At 39.2% G+C, this 17,905-nt stretch overlaps 1 protein-coding gene across 6 annotated transcripts in view; it reads right to left on the bottom strand.

The window, feature by feature from the left end:
- The window catches only part of WRN (WRN RecQ like helicase), a 42,163-nt gene that overhangs the window by 16,860 nt on the left and 7,398 nt on the right, over positions 1–17,905 (bottom strand). For 4 of the 6 annotated variants that reach the window (XM_085221821.1, XM_085221823.1, XM_085221824.1 and 1 more), the window contains 17 exons: positions 16,292–16,441; positions 14,303–14,375; positions 12,418–12,529; positions 11,408–11,825; positions 10,861–10,941; positions 10,011–10,155; positions 9,134–9,209; positions 8,052–8,119; positions 7,551–7,659; positions 6,647–6,715; positions 6,052–6,134; positions 5,158–5,264; positions 4,238–4,425; positions 2,908–3,085; positions 2,102–2,283; positions 1,331–1,432; positions 940–1,032 (listed from right to left, as the gene is read on the bottom strand). In XM_085221821.1, coding sequence (XP_085077947.1) covers positions 940–1,032; positions 1,331–1,432; positions 2,102–2,283; positions 2,908–3,085; positions 4,238–4,425; positions 5,158–5,264; positions 6,052–6,134; positions 6,647–6,715; positions 7,551–7,659; positions 8,052–8,119; positions 9,134–9,209; positions 10,011–10,155; positions 10,861–10,941; positions 11,408–11,825; positions 12,418–12,529; positions 14,303–14,375; positions 16,292–16,441 — 2,234 coding nt within the window. Of the gene's footprint in view, positions 1–939; positions 1,033–1,330; positions 1,433–2,101; positions 2,284–2,907; positions 3,086–4,237; positions 4,426–5,157; positions 5,265–6,051; positions 6,135–6,646; positions 6,716–7,550; positions 7,660–8,051; positions 8,120–9,133; positions 9,210–10,010; positions 10,156–10,860; positions 10,942–11,407; positions 11,826–12,417; positions 12,530–14,302; positions 14,376–16,160; positions 16,442–17,905 lie in introns of those variants that run through there. The other 2 variants (XM_085221822.1, XM_085221825.1) reach the window with 2 other exon arrangements.

The following is a 17,905-nucleotide window of genomic DNA, read 5'->3' as shown; positions in this document are numbered from 1 at the left end:
TCTTCCCATTAAACACAAAGCCAAAACAACAGAAGGAAAGAACTACCCCATTTCCTTTTCTACTGAGTAGAAAAACCTATCCAAAAAAACACACTTTCAAAAAAGAGGACAGTGTTCTCCATTTCAAACAATTTGAGTTCTGCAATACAAATTCACCATGTGGGCCTTTACTGGGGCACACCACTGTAACTGCAAAAAAATTCAAGCTAAGATCGCTCCAATAAGTTCTCTTCTTGGTTAGTTTGAAGAGGGTCCAGACAGTTTCCTTATTCCTTGAGCATATAGGAAATGTAACCATGCTGGTATATTTTTTGTTGAGAGCAACACACTGTCATAACTCGTCTCTGATCACAAAGTGTTATGCTACCAGCAAAAACAACGGATCATTTACTACAGCTTCAGCAAACTGTTTATGTATGTACACAAGAGATAGAGGAAAGTGTTTCTACTCAAATCTGCAGGGCTACTGATCCCCTGGCTTCCCCTTCAGCGCTTCAGAAATTATTACACATGCTGGAAAGAACATATGTCAGCACACACCATAACAAGAAAGCAGCTCTATTACATTAAGGCAATTCAACCTGAGACACATGGATCCCACTTTCAAGAAGTTTCTTCTGGGATTAATTACCCAACAGGACTCATAAAGTGATTGTATTTGCACGGTCTGAGGAAGTTGCTCTAAACCATTTTGGGAACTGAGGCCATGCTTTGTTTACAGGTTTTCCCACCCAGAACTTATTGCTTATAACCTGCCTCATGGCTTTTTGAATTATTGAATAGCAAGTTAGGGACAGCTGTTCAAACAAAGATAAGCTTCAGGCTCAACATCTGCAAAACCAAATGCATAAAAAGTCAATTATTTCAGATAGCTTGCCTCTTAAGTCAGCCTGAGAGAACACATCCTCTTGTACCAGCCTTTAAGGGGAGAACACTTACCTGCACCTGCAATTATCACAGCACTCTTCTGTGCCCATAATGCCAGAGGAGACCTTTCGGAGTTGTTTATCTTCAAAATGAGACAGGATGATTCTACCCAAGGGAATGCAGGGAATTAAATAAAAGAACAAAAACTTACTCATTAAATTCATTGCAGAAAACAGAATTGAAATCAGCATAATTAATTCACTGCGGAGACAATTTTGGCCCTGATTCCACTAAAGAGAAGTAAATAAGGAACACCTGAAACATTCATATAGATATGCTGAAGGTTATATTTCTTGATACTGAAGAATCCTTATGTTTACAAGCTACATTTGTGACAGTCACAACAACTCTTATTAATGCTTACTTAAGTTACATGCAATAACATGCGGTTTGCAGTACTCACTTTCTTCTGCAGCTGTTTGAGGAAAGGTACTTCTCCATTTTTTCTAACATCTTCAGTTTGTACAATCTGAACTTTTCATTGTGTATCTCATTTAGAAGATGCCTCCCAGTCAAAAGAAAAAAAGAAGAACCTTAATATTGACCACTATTCTTCTGCACCGCACCAACAGCGAAATATGCCTGACATCCACCTGTTGTCTAACGAAATACTCTTTATAATAGTCACAGGAAACATTAAAAAAAACAACAACAACAACAACAACAACAAAAACACAGCATGGGAGTACTGTTATGGGTTTATGGAGAATTCACTTTGCCCATGCTCTGAGCTGCTGCACGAGCCAAACCTGAGCTACCATCTGCACAATGTTCAAACCTGAGCAAGAAAGAGCACATGAAAGAGAGCAGGAGATACAGAGAGAGGAAGAGAAAAGAAGGCAGCTCTACAGCACCAGCACTCCTTAAGGGTGCTAATGTATCTTATACAGAGGTCTGATGATTTACAGGCCAAGTAACCAGGTCTCATCATTGTCTGCCTTGCAAAACGTTTTCAGGAAGCATAAGTAGAACCAAGACACACTCATTAATGTTACTGCATTGTCTACTATCTTGTAGAATAAAAGCCATGTACCTAGTACCCAGCACTGAGTATGCATAAAAGTTGTCGGAACCATGCTGACAAAGACATGATGATTACCAGCCAAACCACCCATCCTCCTTTCTTTAGACGTGTTAGCTATCTGTGTCAAAGCAGCAGTCTTCAGTCATTTACCTGTTTAAAACCAAGTCTGCTGCAGTCCACAAGACGTGACAAGAAGCAGGAAGCCCATCACGACCAGCTCTTCCAATTTCTTGATAATAGGATTCCATTTCCTTAGGGGCACCATAATGAATAACCATCCGGATATCTGCTTTATTGATACCCATTCCAAATGCCACTGTAGCCACAACACACTACAAAACAGAAGCCACACACTCTATGTTTTGAAATGATCAACAAGAACGTACATTCCTGTTTCTATTAATGCTCATGCTGTCGGTGACATTTTTTTGCCACAGACTCAAAAATTCAGCTTAAAGTACAACAGCTTCAAACTCACACTTGAATTCTACTTCACTGTTAATAAGGAGCCAGATTTTGGTCATAACATGAGCACAGGATTATAGTTGTGAGAGTGATGCTATGGCATGGCAAACGTTAAGAGTGTTTTCAGATAGTTATTCTCAAACCAAGGATGATAAACCTGCCCTGAAAAAGAACAGCATAAACCTTGAGATAACTCTGTGCCTGCTCAGCTGCAATAGAAAAAAAAGTAGCTCACTGAAGTTGGGAAGCCATTATTCTAGCTACCAGTTTCTTCACGTGCTATACACGTTAAGAGATTTACTAAGGGAATTTGAAACATAAACCAGGAAACATATTACTGTCAACAGAGATAACAAATTTCTTTCCCAGAACAGGAGATGTACAGAGTAATTTCAAAACATGCTGATATTTCCAAATTCTTTCCTCTACCAGAAACTCTACAGTTATAACTACAGTTATATAAGAATACACAAACTTTGTTTCCCAAGTACCTGAATTTCATCCCGCATGAACTGGTGATGGGTATCTCTCCTTTTTTGAATTCCCATGCCAGCATGGTATGCACCACAAGTCACACCAAGTTTATTCAGTTCAAACAGAACTTGTTCAGTGGCCTTTCTTGAAGGGCAGTAGACAATAGTGGGGCCTTCAAACTCATACGTAGAACTGCTAAAAGTAATAACAGTGCATAAAGATGCAGAACAGAAGATGCCACCATTTGGCAAAGACTCTGCCTTGCCCTAATTGAAAAGGAAATGCAGCTTTTTGCAGCAGTTCACCATCTTTGAGATTCTCAGATATAAACAGATATGAATTCTGTAGCTCCCTTATTTTATATATTGTTATGCAGAGATAATACCAGTTCGCATGAAATGCCATCACCTCACATATGTTAGAGGTATCACAGATTAAAAACAGGTTAGCACCTTCTCGTGAAGCTGCTGTATCAAACAGAAGGAAATTTGTGCTCCCAGATTATACACAGCACACAGCTTTCAGCAGTTGAGACTGATCTTTAGACTTCACAGTCTCAAGTGAAGAATTTGACAATGAGCTCTTGCTAAGCAAGAAAGAGGTGTTTTTCTCCTTCTACAAAAATTGGGTACTTACATACAAATTGTTTACTCTTTGTAAAAATAGACTTGAAAGTTACTTGGTGATCTTTAGTGCCTTTTACAAAAAGCAGATGGTTTTGTTCTGTGCTGGATTAACAGCATAAAGCCTCCCATTTTCTGAAGGTCATCAGGAAATGTGCATTTACAGCTGCCATTTTTAAAAGGTCAATGTATGTATATATGTAACAACATACAAATTAGTGAAATGTATTTATACTGCTGTAGAGGCAAACATTGTAGCTAGTGACAAGGAGAGGAAAGGGGCAGGAAACCCACACTCATGGGTACATTGGTGGGCGTGCTATGCTCAATTAGCCTTCTCAAAGAAATCTGATTTCAAATTCATAACCAACTCACTTATTACGTACAACTATGTTTAGCAAGGAATTCACCAGCCAATTCATCAGTGTCATTCAAACTGTTACAACGCTGCAAGCTTCTCCAAGCACCAAATGAACCTGAAGATCCTTCAGTTGCAAGCAAACTGTGAGATACCTGAAACTTTTTTTTTTTTTTTTCCTATAATGGGAGAAGATGGAAGGCAGGGGTGCAGATATGATGAATGACTAACATGATATCGGGTGCAGGCTGGGGTGAGAGCCCAAGCTCCACCCCACCAGATCAGTTTAAGACTGCTACCAGTTTCTGATAACCTGTTAAGTACTCAAGTATATCTGCAGTATATCTAAACGGCCTAAATCCTTACCTTCCTTTCCTACTAAGGAACTGTTTCAAATCCCTAAGAATATTTCCACTCTGTCGTCCAACTTCTAAGTACAGATTAGGTCTGTCAAAGCTAGTACATGTGATCTGAGGATTCTTTAGGTTCAGACAATTCACTATGTCTTCTCTAATTGAGGGACTTGCAGTTGCTGTTAATGCAACAATGGGAACCTGAAATTAAAAAAAAAAAAAAAGCAGAAAAAGTCAGACAGCTCTCAATGATTTAAGATGAGTCAAAACTGATCAGCATGTCAACAGACACTTATCTGTTTATGTTCACTAGATCACCACAGCTATTTGAAAAATAAATATTTTGCCTCCTAGAGCTTCAGTCTACAATATTAAGGAGCACAGACAGAGACAGAACACCTGAAACACATGGTTTTCTTCTTAATTCATGTCTCCTTTAGTAGCATCTTCAGTGAGGCTGCAGCAGGTGTCTGATGCAGATGGCTAAATTCAGATAACATAGTACATTTTCAAGAATAAAATCTCAAGTTCAGGTCTAAATTTTGGAGCTTGGCAGTAAATGATTCAGGAAAGTTTCGAAGTTATAACTGATTTTCCTTGCAAGCTGCTTGGCCAGCTTCATAAACAAAATGCTTCAGTATTAAACCAAGTATTTAGGAACAACATTTTTCAGCACACAGAGATCCAACAGAATTACTCTTTTTCAGACATTCCTGATAGCCCAGATTCTGAAAGCTCTCCATTTAAACAATTAGGGGAGTAAAAGTTAAAAACAAAAAGCCCACAAAACTCATTCATTGATCGGGACTGCAAAATAGCACGGTAAGGTAAGTACACCCAAAAGACATCATCAAAAGATGAAACTTAAAGCTATCGTCTGCAATGAAATAGTATCCTCTTAATTTGGAAATCAAGCACATATTAAAACCTCACCGAAGGTAGAGCCTTCTTTAACGAGTTTAGCTTTCTAAAGGAATTTCTGAAGTCATGGCCCCACTCAGAAATGCAATGAGCTTCATCAATAGCTATGAGAGCAATACCTGGTGGAGACAAAACCACAGCATGGACACAGCACTTACAAAGCAAACCAACGTGGCAAGTTACAAAATACAAACACCACATTCTGTTCAATCTCAAGCTTTCCTTAGAAGGTACCAGTAATCTGCTTTAAGTTCTGCTTCTAGGACATCTTCTGCTGTAACAACTCACCAAGCCCATTTTTATAGACATTTTCACAAATAAAGTCAAAGAGCTCTAATAGATTTCCGCTACTACCACCTCTGATTCCTTCTCCAAGCTTCAAGTCTCCAAGTACATCTCTACAGAAGGCTGAAATCTTAACTATAATTAACAGTTACAGTCTTTCTCTTGTCTTTCCAAACCTTCTTACTACTTGTCAAATATGTTGTTTACAGATGTCACTAGTTCAAAACAAAAAAACAAAACTATTTAACAAGATGCAATACAGTGTTTCAAAACAAGTTTATGGTCACATTCTGAGAAAGTCTGATGGATTAAAATACTTCAAAAATGAAATTATTTAGTCATGTATTTCTTATTTCCTGCAATTTAAACAATGTTTTAACCTCTCTGTTCTCAGGAACTTAGCAAACATTCCCATACCAAGATCACGCTAAAGACTCCATATGCATATAATCATCTTTTTTTGATTAACAACAGGGTCTCCTGACACTATGTATCGGCAGCCACTACCCTAGCTCCAAGCTCAAGGTGAAAAACAAGTTTAACATTGTCAGAGCATTAAAACAAGTTAAATATGAAATGAAGTTGTCTGCCACCTCATCATCAACCTTATTCCCAACTTACCAATAGTTCGATCGATATCCTGAAGTAGCTCTAAATTCCCTGAACAGAACTCTGGTGTCATGTATATGACTCTGTATAGACCCCTACAACATCAAGAAAATACAGTGTAAAAGGAGAACAATTCAAATAAACAAAATGAAACCATGACTGTTAGAAGATGTTAATGAGAGCAAGGACAGCCATCTGGATGAGCAGTAAAACGAAGGCAATGAAGGCAGAGTAAGGCATTCCAGATCAGAAGGAAAGCAAGGCAGTAGACTGTATGACATGAGAATAAACACAGATGTACTGCAGCCCTTAGAACCGGAAGGAGCAGTTGTAATGACTGACAAATACCGTTTTAAAACCTGCTATTCCTATATAAATCAAAGCATAAAGCTGAGTCAGCAAGCTTCATCTCCGAAAAAGCAGAGGGCACAAGAAAGTGGCTATATGCCTCCCAAATGCATAGTGGGTAAATGCAAACACTCTTGACAGACTGCCTGATTCTCGATCTGAGCCAGGACCAAGACTTTGTTGTGACAGATCAGGTGACACATTCCATCCCTCAAATACATCAAGAATGGCAACCCCAAGATGTTTAGACAAGACTTACGCTTTAACGCTCTCTTTGATGTCTTTCGACTGAGCCGAACCAAGCAAGCAAGATGAAATCCCTGACATTCTGCAGTAAAAAAAGCACAATTATGTATTGATTTACTCATAAATACTTCCACCTCAGGTTTTTGGGTTTTCTTTTTTTTTTTTTCAGCCTACTGTCAGCATTTGGTAAAGTGAATTCCAACTGCGGGGTTGAAGACTACTTTCTTCCAAGGATCTCCACGGAAAAAGCCTTTTTAAAAAACAGTTGAAGTCAGTCACTATTCCTGACAGTCACATGCTCATCCACTCCCCTCTAGTTGTCTCCCACAGATACATACTTCATTAGTGCAATAAGAAATCAGATTAAGAAAATTTCTCTTTCACCCGAGTCAAATTCCCTACTACTATGCCACGTCAGACGTTTTAACAAGTGAAGATGCCAGATATTAGGAGACCTATTTCACTGTCCATCTTAAACATCTGTGCTATAACCGTGATCTGAATGGCTTTCATCTTCCATCTGCTCAGACATTAGTAATTAGACTTAAAAGAAGCCCTATGAAGCTTTGACATAGTTCTCACAGGCTTAAACAATACAGCAAGTTTGTTCAGCTATTTGTTCTACATAAATAGAGCCTCTGAATACAGAAAGAATTGAGAAGGATGCACCCTCAGGAGCCACCCACCAGCACAGATCCCTTGCAAATTCAGCTTAAAGTTTCCATAGCTGGGAAATCCAGTGATCTCAGACAATTTATAGTTTGCACATGTTTCTGAAGAAACGTATATTTCACAGCTTACACACAAACAGCTCTCTGTACAAAGCTGCAGCCTTAAACACTATGAAATGCCACAAGTTGAATCCATGGGTTTCCACAAGAAACACAACATCAGCCTGATAATATTGCGTTACTTACGTCAGCTGCAGAACTTGGTCCTCCATCAAGGAGATAAGAGGACAGATGACTATTCCTGTACTTCCAGTGTAAACAGGAGGAAACTGGTAGCACAAACTTTTCCCATATCCTTAGAAAAAAAAAAAAAAACAAAACACAAAGGTAGAAGTGAAACAACATATAGTTATACTTTATGGCAGAGTTGTCTTACGCTTCTGTACTAACACCTTAGTAAACCCTAAAAAGGAAGTTGATGTGCGCCACATTAGCAGACAAAAACACAGGATAAATACTGCTAGCACCCACTCAATGTCACTCCCTCCAAGGCCAGTGGAGAAAGAACTGGTCAGAAATACAAGCAGCAAGCATAACAGGCCACGATTAGCACCCTCCAACAGGAAAAGTGATTCCTGAGCACTCTGCTCCTAAGGGCCATGTGGACAGTCTTCAAGTTTCAAAGCCCTAATCTCCCCTAAAAGAGAAAGATTTCTTGCCACCTTTTAAGACGTAAAAATAACTTACCAGTTGCCATGACAACAAGATTGTCTCTTTTGTCTTCTAAAACAGAACGTATCACTTTCCACTGAACCCTTTGAATTAAAGGAAGAAGAATATATTTTATTTTTGCCACCACATGTATAATACGCAAATTGTGCTGAAGAAACCCTTTGGCTGCCTGACAGTTCTCTCTTTGGATGCTGCAACCACTCACTCCATGTTTACTGCAGTTAGTCCTACCAGCGTAGGATCAGTGGCAATCTCTTAACAGGACTAAAGTAAGCAATACTTGATGTAATCACTTAAAGATGACTGCGAAATAATGTCTCCCATATGTCAGTAAGTGATCCACAAATACTCATGAAACTACAGTAATCTTTCATAAAATGATTCTAAACAGGACTTCAGTGTTGCCAAATAGTTTTGATTTTTTAATGGTCTCACAGGTACACATAAAGTGCAGTGAACGAAAACAAAATTTCTCCCCTTTGTAATTTCTAGCAGTTTTCCAAACAGTTGTGGTTTGTTGTTGTTTTTTTTTTGTTTGTTTGTTTTGTGCTTCTTCATCTTTCAAGCCCCAAGCATTGCTCTTTCAATATGTTCTGTGCAACATGTGTTCTAAAACAAGTCATTCAGGATGATTTCACTCCATTCCCATTGATATCAGGAACTCAATTCCAGCAACGCTGTAATCTATGAGCACACGCTACACTGAAGTTATGCCCCATTAGATGTTCTAGAGACAAATAGGAGACTGTATTTAATTAGAGCCACATATCAAAAGGATAACCAGATTAAGGAAGTTTATCACCATACAAAGAATACATTTGTGCAAGTTTACAGTGTTTTCTCTTTGAAATATCTGAGCTAGACCAGGTACAGAAACATTCACTTGCAGAAGGCTTGCCATCAGAAAAAGCAAGAAATTTATCCTCTACTATGAAAATACAGTATTGTGGTAAATGAGCTTTATTATGCTATTTCACTGTAGCAAAGGCTGCCTTCCCTAGGGATTTTGCACAGATCCAAGTTTGTTAGTGGTTCTCAAAGTAGTAAATAGATTTTAAAAAGCTGAAAAAAGTAAAGTGAATTGAAAGCATACTTACGGTTTAAAAGAAGAATGCCCAAAATACATCTTCAAACAAGAGATGTGGATTTCACTAGGTACTGACAGCAATGGATCTTTAGGGGGAGACATAAAAGGCCTTGTATGCAACTAAATTTTAAACAGCGGAAGCTTTGTCTTGACATTCTGCTTGTGGTTAGTGATGCTTAAGCCTCAGCTTTGGACAATCCCAGTAGAAAGAGATACATCAAGTTCTGAAAATACTTACAGGCCAAAACAAATGATTAACAGAGGAACAAACACACACTTCAGAGACTCTTCATGAAGAAAGAATACGGCTTTGTTAATGAGATAATAAAGCAATGGGCTCTGCATAACTACATTATCTGGAACATGCTCAGAAGTGATAATAGGGATGTTCTACCATTCATCCCTTTTAAGACCTTATGAAAGTCATGTTATTTAACACCTGACACTGCAATTTGCTAACCATGCTAAAGTCATGGTCTGAAAATGTCATAGGGGAGAATCCTGATCTTGCTGTGAACTATGAAGAAAAACACTCAAGATTCCATTTAAATTTATAGCTATTACTCAGCAGTGAAATGCATTACACTTCCACCTAGGTTTCGTCTGCTGAGCAAACACACGTTCCCTGTAATCATTGGCTGAATAACTGTTTAAAGAGATGAAGAGTCTACTGATCACGGCAAGAGTCAACTGTGTTTCTCCAAGGACACCTTTAAGTTCTCATCTTAAAACATCCTCAATCACTCCTTTCAAAATCCACATCAGCTTTTACTCTCTGCTTTAAGAAACTAAGGACAAAATATCAGTGTGTTTACACAACCAAGTCTATAGAGAACACCTTTCCCCCTTCCTCCCCCCTCCATTCTGCAGTATAGTTTAAAACATACCCCAACATTCCTCCTCCTCCTCTTCAATGACTTCATCTTCATCTCCATCCTGTGCAACATTCAATTCTGTGTCCGGAGTTTTCCTGGCTTTGCTGGACTCCATTTCAGTTAAAACTTCTTTAGAATTGTCCACATCTTCTAAAGACTGAATTCAGAACAAGTTAATTGAAGATATGAAAGGGTAGACATTATGCATACATGAGGTAACAAGACATAGGGGCACATGACTACAGCATAGAAAATGGACATGAAGCACTGCATCCATCTAAAAGGCCTGGTCCCTCCCTGGTAGTAAACTAAACTTTTCTATCTACAGACCTTTCTATCCTGCCTCTTATTTAGTTGTATCCCCACACTTAATCTTCATATATGCAGAAATATAAAAAAAAAAACTGAATGCTCTACTGACACCACTTCATCGCTTCCCCACTTTTTTCCCCAAAGTGGCTGCAAAACATACAGCAACAAAGCAATCTATCTGACCTATTGTTCAGATTAACAACACTGCAGTGCTCTGAATGCATGACACACAGCAAGCCAACTGACACACAGTTATCAACAGAAGTGCAGGAAATGGGTAGGTCAAAAGCCTAAGCTGCTACAGTGAAGACGGAACAAAACATGGAATATCAAGATCATACAATCATATGAGATCCTACAATGGTAAATCTAATTCTTTATTTACCCACATATTTTTCCATCCACCTTTTGTAAGCAATGCCTATTTATTTATTTATTTATTTATTTTTAATTCCCTCCACTCAATGATGCTATGTTCCACTGTGACCTGAGAGCATCATCACTGTGGAAAAAACAACAAGTGGATAAGCCAAACCCCTAAGGCACTCACTTTAAGCATCTCCATTTCCAGTTCTTCATCACTTTCAATGATACAGGAGGTATTTTGTTCATTGTCTGTTGGGCATTCCTCCTAAGAAGAAAATACATATGTACAAACATATTTCTATTTCTACCCACCTTTTACTACAATCTGTATGCAATTACATTTCAGTGGAAAAAAAAAAGAAAACAAGGTTGAGATGTTTAAATGCAGAATTTGTTCCCATACTGCAGAAACTTCACATCACAATTCATTAGTAACCACAAGAGGAAAGCTAATCAGAATATCAATTCATGGACTAAATGAATATATCAGCTTCTGTACTCAGTGGTCCTCCCAGCTACATAACTGAAGAGCAACTCAGTGCTTGATCACCTACAGAAATATTTTACAGAGTCTGAGCCCTTACTCTAGCCCATCCTAAATTGCTCTCACCATTTTTTTTTTTTTAATATATTTATTTATTATTTATTTATTTTTAAGTCTTATGGGAAAGTACGGATAACATCAGCTCCGCCGGTGAGCATCCATGACTAATGAGGGACTTTGTCATTACCTCAGGTACAGCTTTGTTCACAACTTCTTCTGCAGCCTGACGCTCCAATATCTGTAGTTCTTGCTCATTATAGTCTAATGACATGAAGTCATCTCTGTCTGCTGCATCCTTACAGCCAGCTGCTGTAGCCCCATCTTCAACAACAGTGTTTCCTCCCTCTGCTTCACCTTGATCAATTTCTCCCTCCCAGAGGCCAGCAAGTGTAGCATCAGAACAGATGTTGAAGTCACCTTCAAGTTTTTTATCAAATTCAGGCATTTCAGCTTTTTGTGCTTCAACATTCATTGACTTTGCTTCAGGTTTGGTTGGAGTTGCACCACAGCTCCTCTCCAGTACAGAAGGAGAACTTGAACCAGCAAAGAGTGTACTTCCTAGGGCTTTTACATTCTCTGATATGTCAGCTAGTATTTCTGCAGACCTGGAGTGTAAAACAAGAAGTTGAACCAAAACAGTAAAGACTGTTGTTACATACATCCCAGCTACAAACAGAAATGAAGATTCTAAAGTAGTCTGCTTCTCCAGTTAGATTTTGTCTAAAATTTCACATGCAAAAGCCTATCAAATAACTGCAGTTAACTATCTTCTGTCATCTGAAGAAAGATTAAATTTCTTCACGCTGAAGATGACTGCAAAGATTTTCCATATATGTGTGTAGTATTGTCCTCACAACTCTAGCCCAGTCTACAGATTTTTAAGTAGACACACAAGTCTGAAGTTCCTATTTAAAAAGGTCTTGTTGGATCAACATGTGATTATTTCAGCAAGAAAAAAAAACAAATTCAGCGTAGTTCAGGGTCAAACCCATTGCAAGTAAGATCAGGGAAAAGCTACGTTCCACCATATTAATGCATAAGGGTAAAAGGTTCCCATTAAGTGAACTGTGCTTCCTTTTCTTCAAAAAAGAAGCACAGGTAACAGAAACAGCTATCGACACACTTCGTGGTTCTGGACCTCAGCAATCAGCATTAATCTCAAAAGATGAAGTACAACCATGCTGATGAAAATCTAACCTCTGCAAATTTCTGAGTTGTCCAGAAGAGTCAGAGATCTTGGAAGCCAGGTATACCATCTCTTCAGCTAGCGAAGTCATGCGCTCCTTCACATCGTCTGACAACGCATCATCTAGAAGAGGTGCCACTGGGGTTACTTTACAGTAATTCTGGTTTAACATCTACACACAAACAAGTTCATACAAGTCACTGTATTTCCACCAGATCTACAGCTAATATGACAGTCTTTTTCAGCAGCCTGCTATCAACACCTACGAAAAGAACATACAAAACAAGTAGATTCTTCCCCAGAATACCCTGCAGCTTTGAGAAAGCAGCAGCAGAGCAGGATGGAATCTGCAGTAGTCAGTCTGTCTGAAATTTGTCTTGTTGCTTTCTGAATCTGCTTGTATGCTTTACTTCACCAACTCGCATACCTACACGCAAACACACTACTGTGTGAGAAATATGCATGCTCTTAGGACTTCAATTGCACTTACACCTGAAATCTCTTAGATTTTGCAACTGTAACAAACTCATCATTCCATCTTAGTCTTCTACGGATGACTCAAGGTGTTTGCTTTTTTGTTTCTTTTGTTGATTGTTTTAAGGCGTCCCATCTCCTCTTTCCAGCCAAAGCCTGGACATACAGACACACTCTGCTTGCTAGCTTCAATGAGTACAGAAATGCACAAAGCTGCCAAGTACATTACTGTGGCAGAATTCAAATTGTTCACTGAGTTTCTTCTGCACAATTGGAAACCACCACCCCACTGACAGAAATTCAGTAATTAGGATGAGCAAACAATCTTCCTGATTGTCAATACAAGTTAACAGTCAGGCTCTTAACAACTTCTTAAGTGATGAAATCCTACTTATTACATACATTGTTGTATTAACACAGTGCCATCCCTGCATCCCACACTGCTACCCCTCATCAGCTGGGATAAAAGCGTGCAGTGTGATCTTGTGTGCTGGGGAGCAGCTCTGCCGTGTCACAGAGACACCAGGTCCCTACTCATATACATCAGTAGAGATATTTACAAATAAGTTTGTTGGGTGTTCTTGTTGCTCATCTGCAAGCTTTTGTTTTAATGAACACAATGCAACTGCCTGAAACACATAGCTATCTACTTAGCATGAGCACACTTAAAGATGGTTGCAGTAACAGAAGAATTCAGTTTAGTATAACATAACTACTGAGCCCTGTTCTCATGGAAAGAGAAGTTACTCCCATAGGTTTCAGATATCAGCCCTACCAAAGCTGCAAACATAGATGTGCTGATTAAACCAGAGCCAGGAAACTGCATCTCACAGTTAAAGAGATAGTACTCCTAATTCCTACTCCTAACTGTTTGCAAGAATTCAGCCAGTACAAAAATGAAATAAACTTTTCCCCTTCTTTTTAAGCCATAAACTACATCTGCTTTTCAGCTTTCCTTACGTAAGTGAAGGACAACCAAGACTTTAGAATCACTTCTCTGATCAAACAGAGCTGAGCTGTTTCAAAACAAAGTTGGACACTATTTATATGCCACGAGATAAGTGTTACTTAATAATATGTATTCATTTCATGGTCTTTTTTCTTCTTAAACTAGATTTTCCTCACTGGATCAGCAGAATTGGCATTAACTCACTGACGTGTTTCCAGAAACAAACTGGAACAACACTAAGATTCTGTAAGAATTCCTGCTAATGCAGAGGCAAACAACGTACCAGGACTGCAATCTCATGTCACTGTGAAATAACAACTGTAGAGTCACATAGGTCATCCAAGAGCCTTTGCAGTCTAATCTACATCAAAGTTGTCTCAAATCTCCCAAGCAGCCAAAAGATTCAGACACATACTATAAAGAGAACTACTTGGAAATAGAGTATATTATTTATTCCTGAATATGTAATTTACCTCTTCTTTCCCCATATAATTTCCTGTCAGCGCTATTCATATTTTTCAGTTTTTGATAAATGATGAGGCCAGCCTGCAAGTAAAAGAGAACAAAATATTAATACTTTGCAGAGAAACCACATTTTAAAGACTAAATAAAAACAAGTCAAGAATTGTTTCAACAAGCCACGGCACTAACTTAATGCAAATCCCATAAATTCTGAGTTCTTGGGTCATGTCACACAACAGCCAGCAATAAGGTCTGCCGTATTGCTTTGGTAATCACAACCACTATACCTTTTACAAAAGGCAGTGTCCTGACTTGGGTCTGCATCATACTGGACACACATGACTAGATCCCCAAATAGAGTGGTTATCTTATAAAGTCAGCCACAAACAAAGAGCTCTAAGTGCTCCACCTCCAGTCTCACCATCTGCTCCACATCACTCAGACTTCATGTAATGCTTCAAGAGAGCAGTTGTGAATCTACTATGATAGAATTTGTTATGAATAACAAGGGAAATATTAAGCACACAGAATCTAACAGGAAAACGCAGCCTAAAGCCAGCAATGTGCTGATTAGGCCACAGATGTTAATCAAAGCATCTTAAAGACAAAAGAGAAAGGAGTTACATTCCCAGGTTTCCTGTGAGACTCCAAGAGGCAGGCTGGGTGGTAAAGACGGCAGAGAAAGAAAGAGGCTTTGCCTGGAAAAAGCTGGTGCAAGCTACTGCACCAAAATACAGCTTAGGATCAAAAATAGTGCTCCTTTATTCATTGGTTTGGGTCCCACATCTTCACGAGATCAAAACGCTCCACAATTTAACGTTTAACTAGAAAACGTGCACCAAGTCAGAAAAGAGAACAGGGAACATTTCCCCATTTCCCTTCCTCTGTTTAAGCTGGCCACAGAAATAAAATCCTCAGGAGAGAAGAGATGAAGGGTGACATTCAAGCACCGTCACAAAGAAAGATCTCCTAGGAAGCAGGTAGCACCCAGCTGTACATGGATAAAACTCTTTACAGAACTCAGAACTGAAGGAACATCACTTTCCTTTTAAAATGGTGAGTAAGCAGAGACTTTTACAGAGCTACAATAATTCATGTGCAAGTTGGCCCTGCTGAATTATCCATTGGAGGAGGTTAAATTTCTTCAGAGCTGCTCATTAACTTCATCTCGTGTATCATATTTATAAGTAGCTGAAAAAACTGGATTCTGGTCCATAAGCAGCTCAGGAAAGATAATTAAGAAGCCCCCAGTAGAAAACATAACTGCAAACACTAACAAGCTACAGCAAGCAGCAGCAGACAACAGAACCAAGAAAAATTACTCCAAGTGCACTGAGCAATTATCATGCTTAAGAAACACGCATCAACTGTGTCACGTGAGATAATCGCTCTGAAAGACCTCAGGCTCGCTCCATACACATGCAGATAAAATTAACATGATCCCTACATCAAAATTCACTTCCCAGTCAGTCAGTCCAAATGGACAGAGATTCTTCTGACGTACTTTTTGATGCCTGTATCACTTGGCACATCCAGATAACAGCAGAGCTTCCAAGAGATCTGATTCACAAATGGGCTTCAAGAAAAAGGCAAATCTTGCAACATCATACCACCACCTCACAAGAGGCTCAAGGATTCTGTGGAATTGAGTTTTTCTTTTCTTTCTGCATTCAATTTTATACATGAAACACACAACATAATATGTTCTTCAAGTTATTTCAGTAACCTGTCTCATTGCTGAGTCAAATAAAAGAGGTAGCATCTTCTGCATTCAAGGTATTATGACAGCTCTAGGCAAACACTGCAGATTAAAAAGCAAATCAAAACAGACAAGGAATCAGACTGTAAACTATACTGTAGCATTCCCACCTTCAAATACCTAATATCCACTTTACACCATGGAACATTCCAGTGTTCAGAATGGTCTGTAACAGAAAGGCATGAAAAACAGCAGCAAACAGCTCGTTAGAGAAAGTGGTAATAGATTTCTTTGCACATACATAAGCATCTGTGGCTGCATACAACTTCTGCTCATCATCAAGTGGAAACTTTTCCCAGTTGCCACAGCGGATAGACTTATCTTTCAGAAGCTGCTTCCCAAAGAGGTGTTTTACCAAGCCATTTAGACTCCATACCTCCTTACACTTCAGCTGGGGAAAAAAAAAATAGTTGTTAAAAGGGAAAAGTAACTGTTTGTCAAAACATAGTCACAGGAACCACAAAGCACACCTAATACTTCAGCAGAAGCACAGACCGCTCTGGATTAGTCAGAACAAATGAGGTCTTCAAAACAGCAATTGTTCTTTAGGCCTTGCTCTGTTCTCATCATATTGGCCATTGGGAACCTCTACTTTCCACCCATGAAACTACACTGTTGTACGGCAACCTTGCATTATCAAGCTGGAAAGATTACCTTAGGTTCAGTTGAGTCCATGTGCTGTGAGGTGGTGCAACAGCACACATAGAAAAACAGCATCTGTACAATGTAGTTACAAAGCTGATTAAACCAAAGCCTGAAACTTAAACACCATCTCTCCTCCAGGTGTTTAAGTTCAACTTGCACCATCAGTATTTGCAAATAATAGCAACAAGATTTTATTTAATAGAAAACCAGGAATATCAAAGTCAGCTTGTAACTGTTTTGTCATCTATTGCAAGTCTGAGAAACCAAGCATACATCAAAGACAGCAGCTTTATACCATGCTAACCATTATTCAGTGTACTGCAAGGCAGTTCTTGGAAGACTCCAGAAATCACCCTGCTACGCTGCTGTTTTCAATTGCTTTCATAATCACAGTCATCAATCAGAGCTGCTATGTGCTATTGTCTGGACCGGCTCTCTCAGAGTTTGGGCAGCTTTCCTTCCAGCTCCAGGGCTAACAGGCACAGATCTCCTCTATTCTAACCCAAGAGCACTTGCAGAACATGCAGACTGTCAAGTCCAGCAGCAGTAGCAACAACTTGGCATTATCAGTTCATCCCCTTGAACTGGAAATCAAAAGCCTACCAATGGCTGATTTTAGGCCCCCTCCTCTCCTCCTTCCATTGTACCATTACGTCAGATGTTGTTCTTTATTCTCTCAACCTTCACTGTCAAGTTTATTTTTGGTCTGTTTTCTCCTTAGCAAAAGACTTTAAGGCTGCAATCAGAGATCACAATTGCTTATCCTCAAAAATATCCTGGAGTTGGATGTTGGGAGATAAAAAAAAAAAACATGGGGATGAAACGTGGAAACTCCAAGTCTAAAAAGAGCTTTCATTGCTTGAGCAAACTATTTACTCTGCAGTTTCCAGCCCACAAGGAACTGAAGCTTCAAAGCATCACAGCCCTCTCTCTTCCATTGCGACGGCACAGGTTTACCTACACCAGACAGAATCGAAGTAGCATCCAGCTACACTGTAATTTGGGATGTGCCTGACATAACACTGCTCCTAATCAGGCAGGAAGCTGCCCCACGTGAGCAGGCAGCACCAACTTCAGAGTCGCAAAGAAAATATCTGCAGTACTGCATGTCAGATGACAATCAGCTCTAGACTGGAGAATGGCAGAAGAGCAGGCCACATCAGACTCTGTGGGTTTGGCCACTGCTGGGACACGAATGCCATGGCTGACA

The sequence above is a fragment of the Meleagris gallopavo genome, chromosome 4, assembly GCF_905368555.1.
Source record: "Meleagris gallopavo chromosome 4, MGAL_WU_HG_1.1, whole genome shotgun sequence".
NCBI lineage: Eukaryota > Metazoa > Chordata > Aves > Galliformes > Phasianidae > Meleagris > Meleagris gallopavo.
The sequence above is the reverse complement of the archived record's forward strand: the minus strand, read 5'-3'. Positions and strand labels throughout refer to the sequence as shown.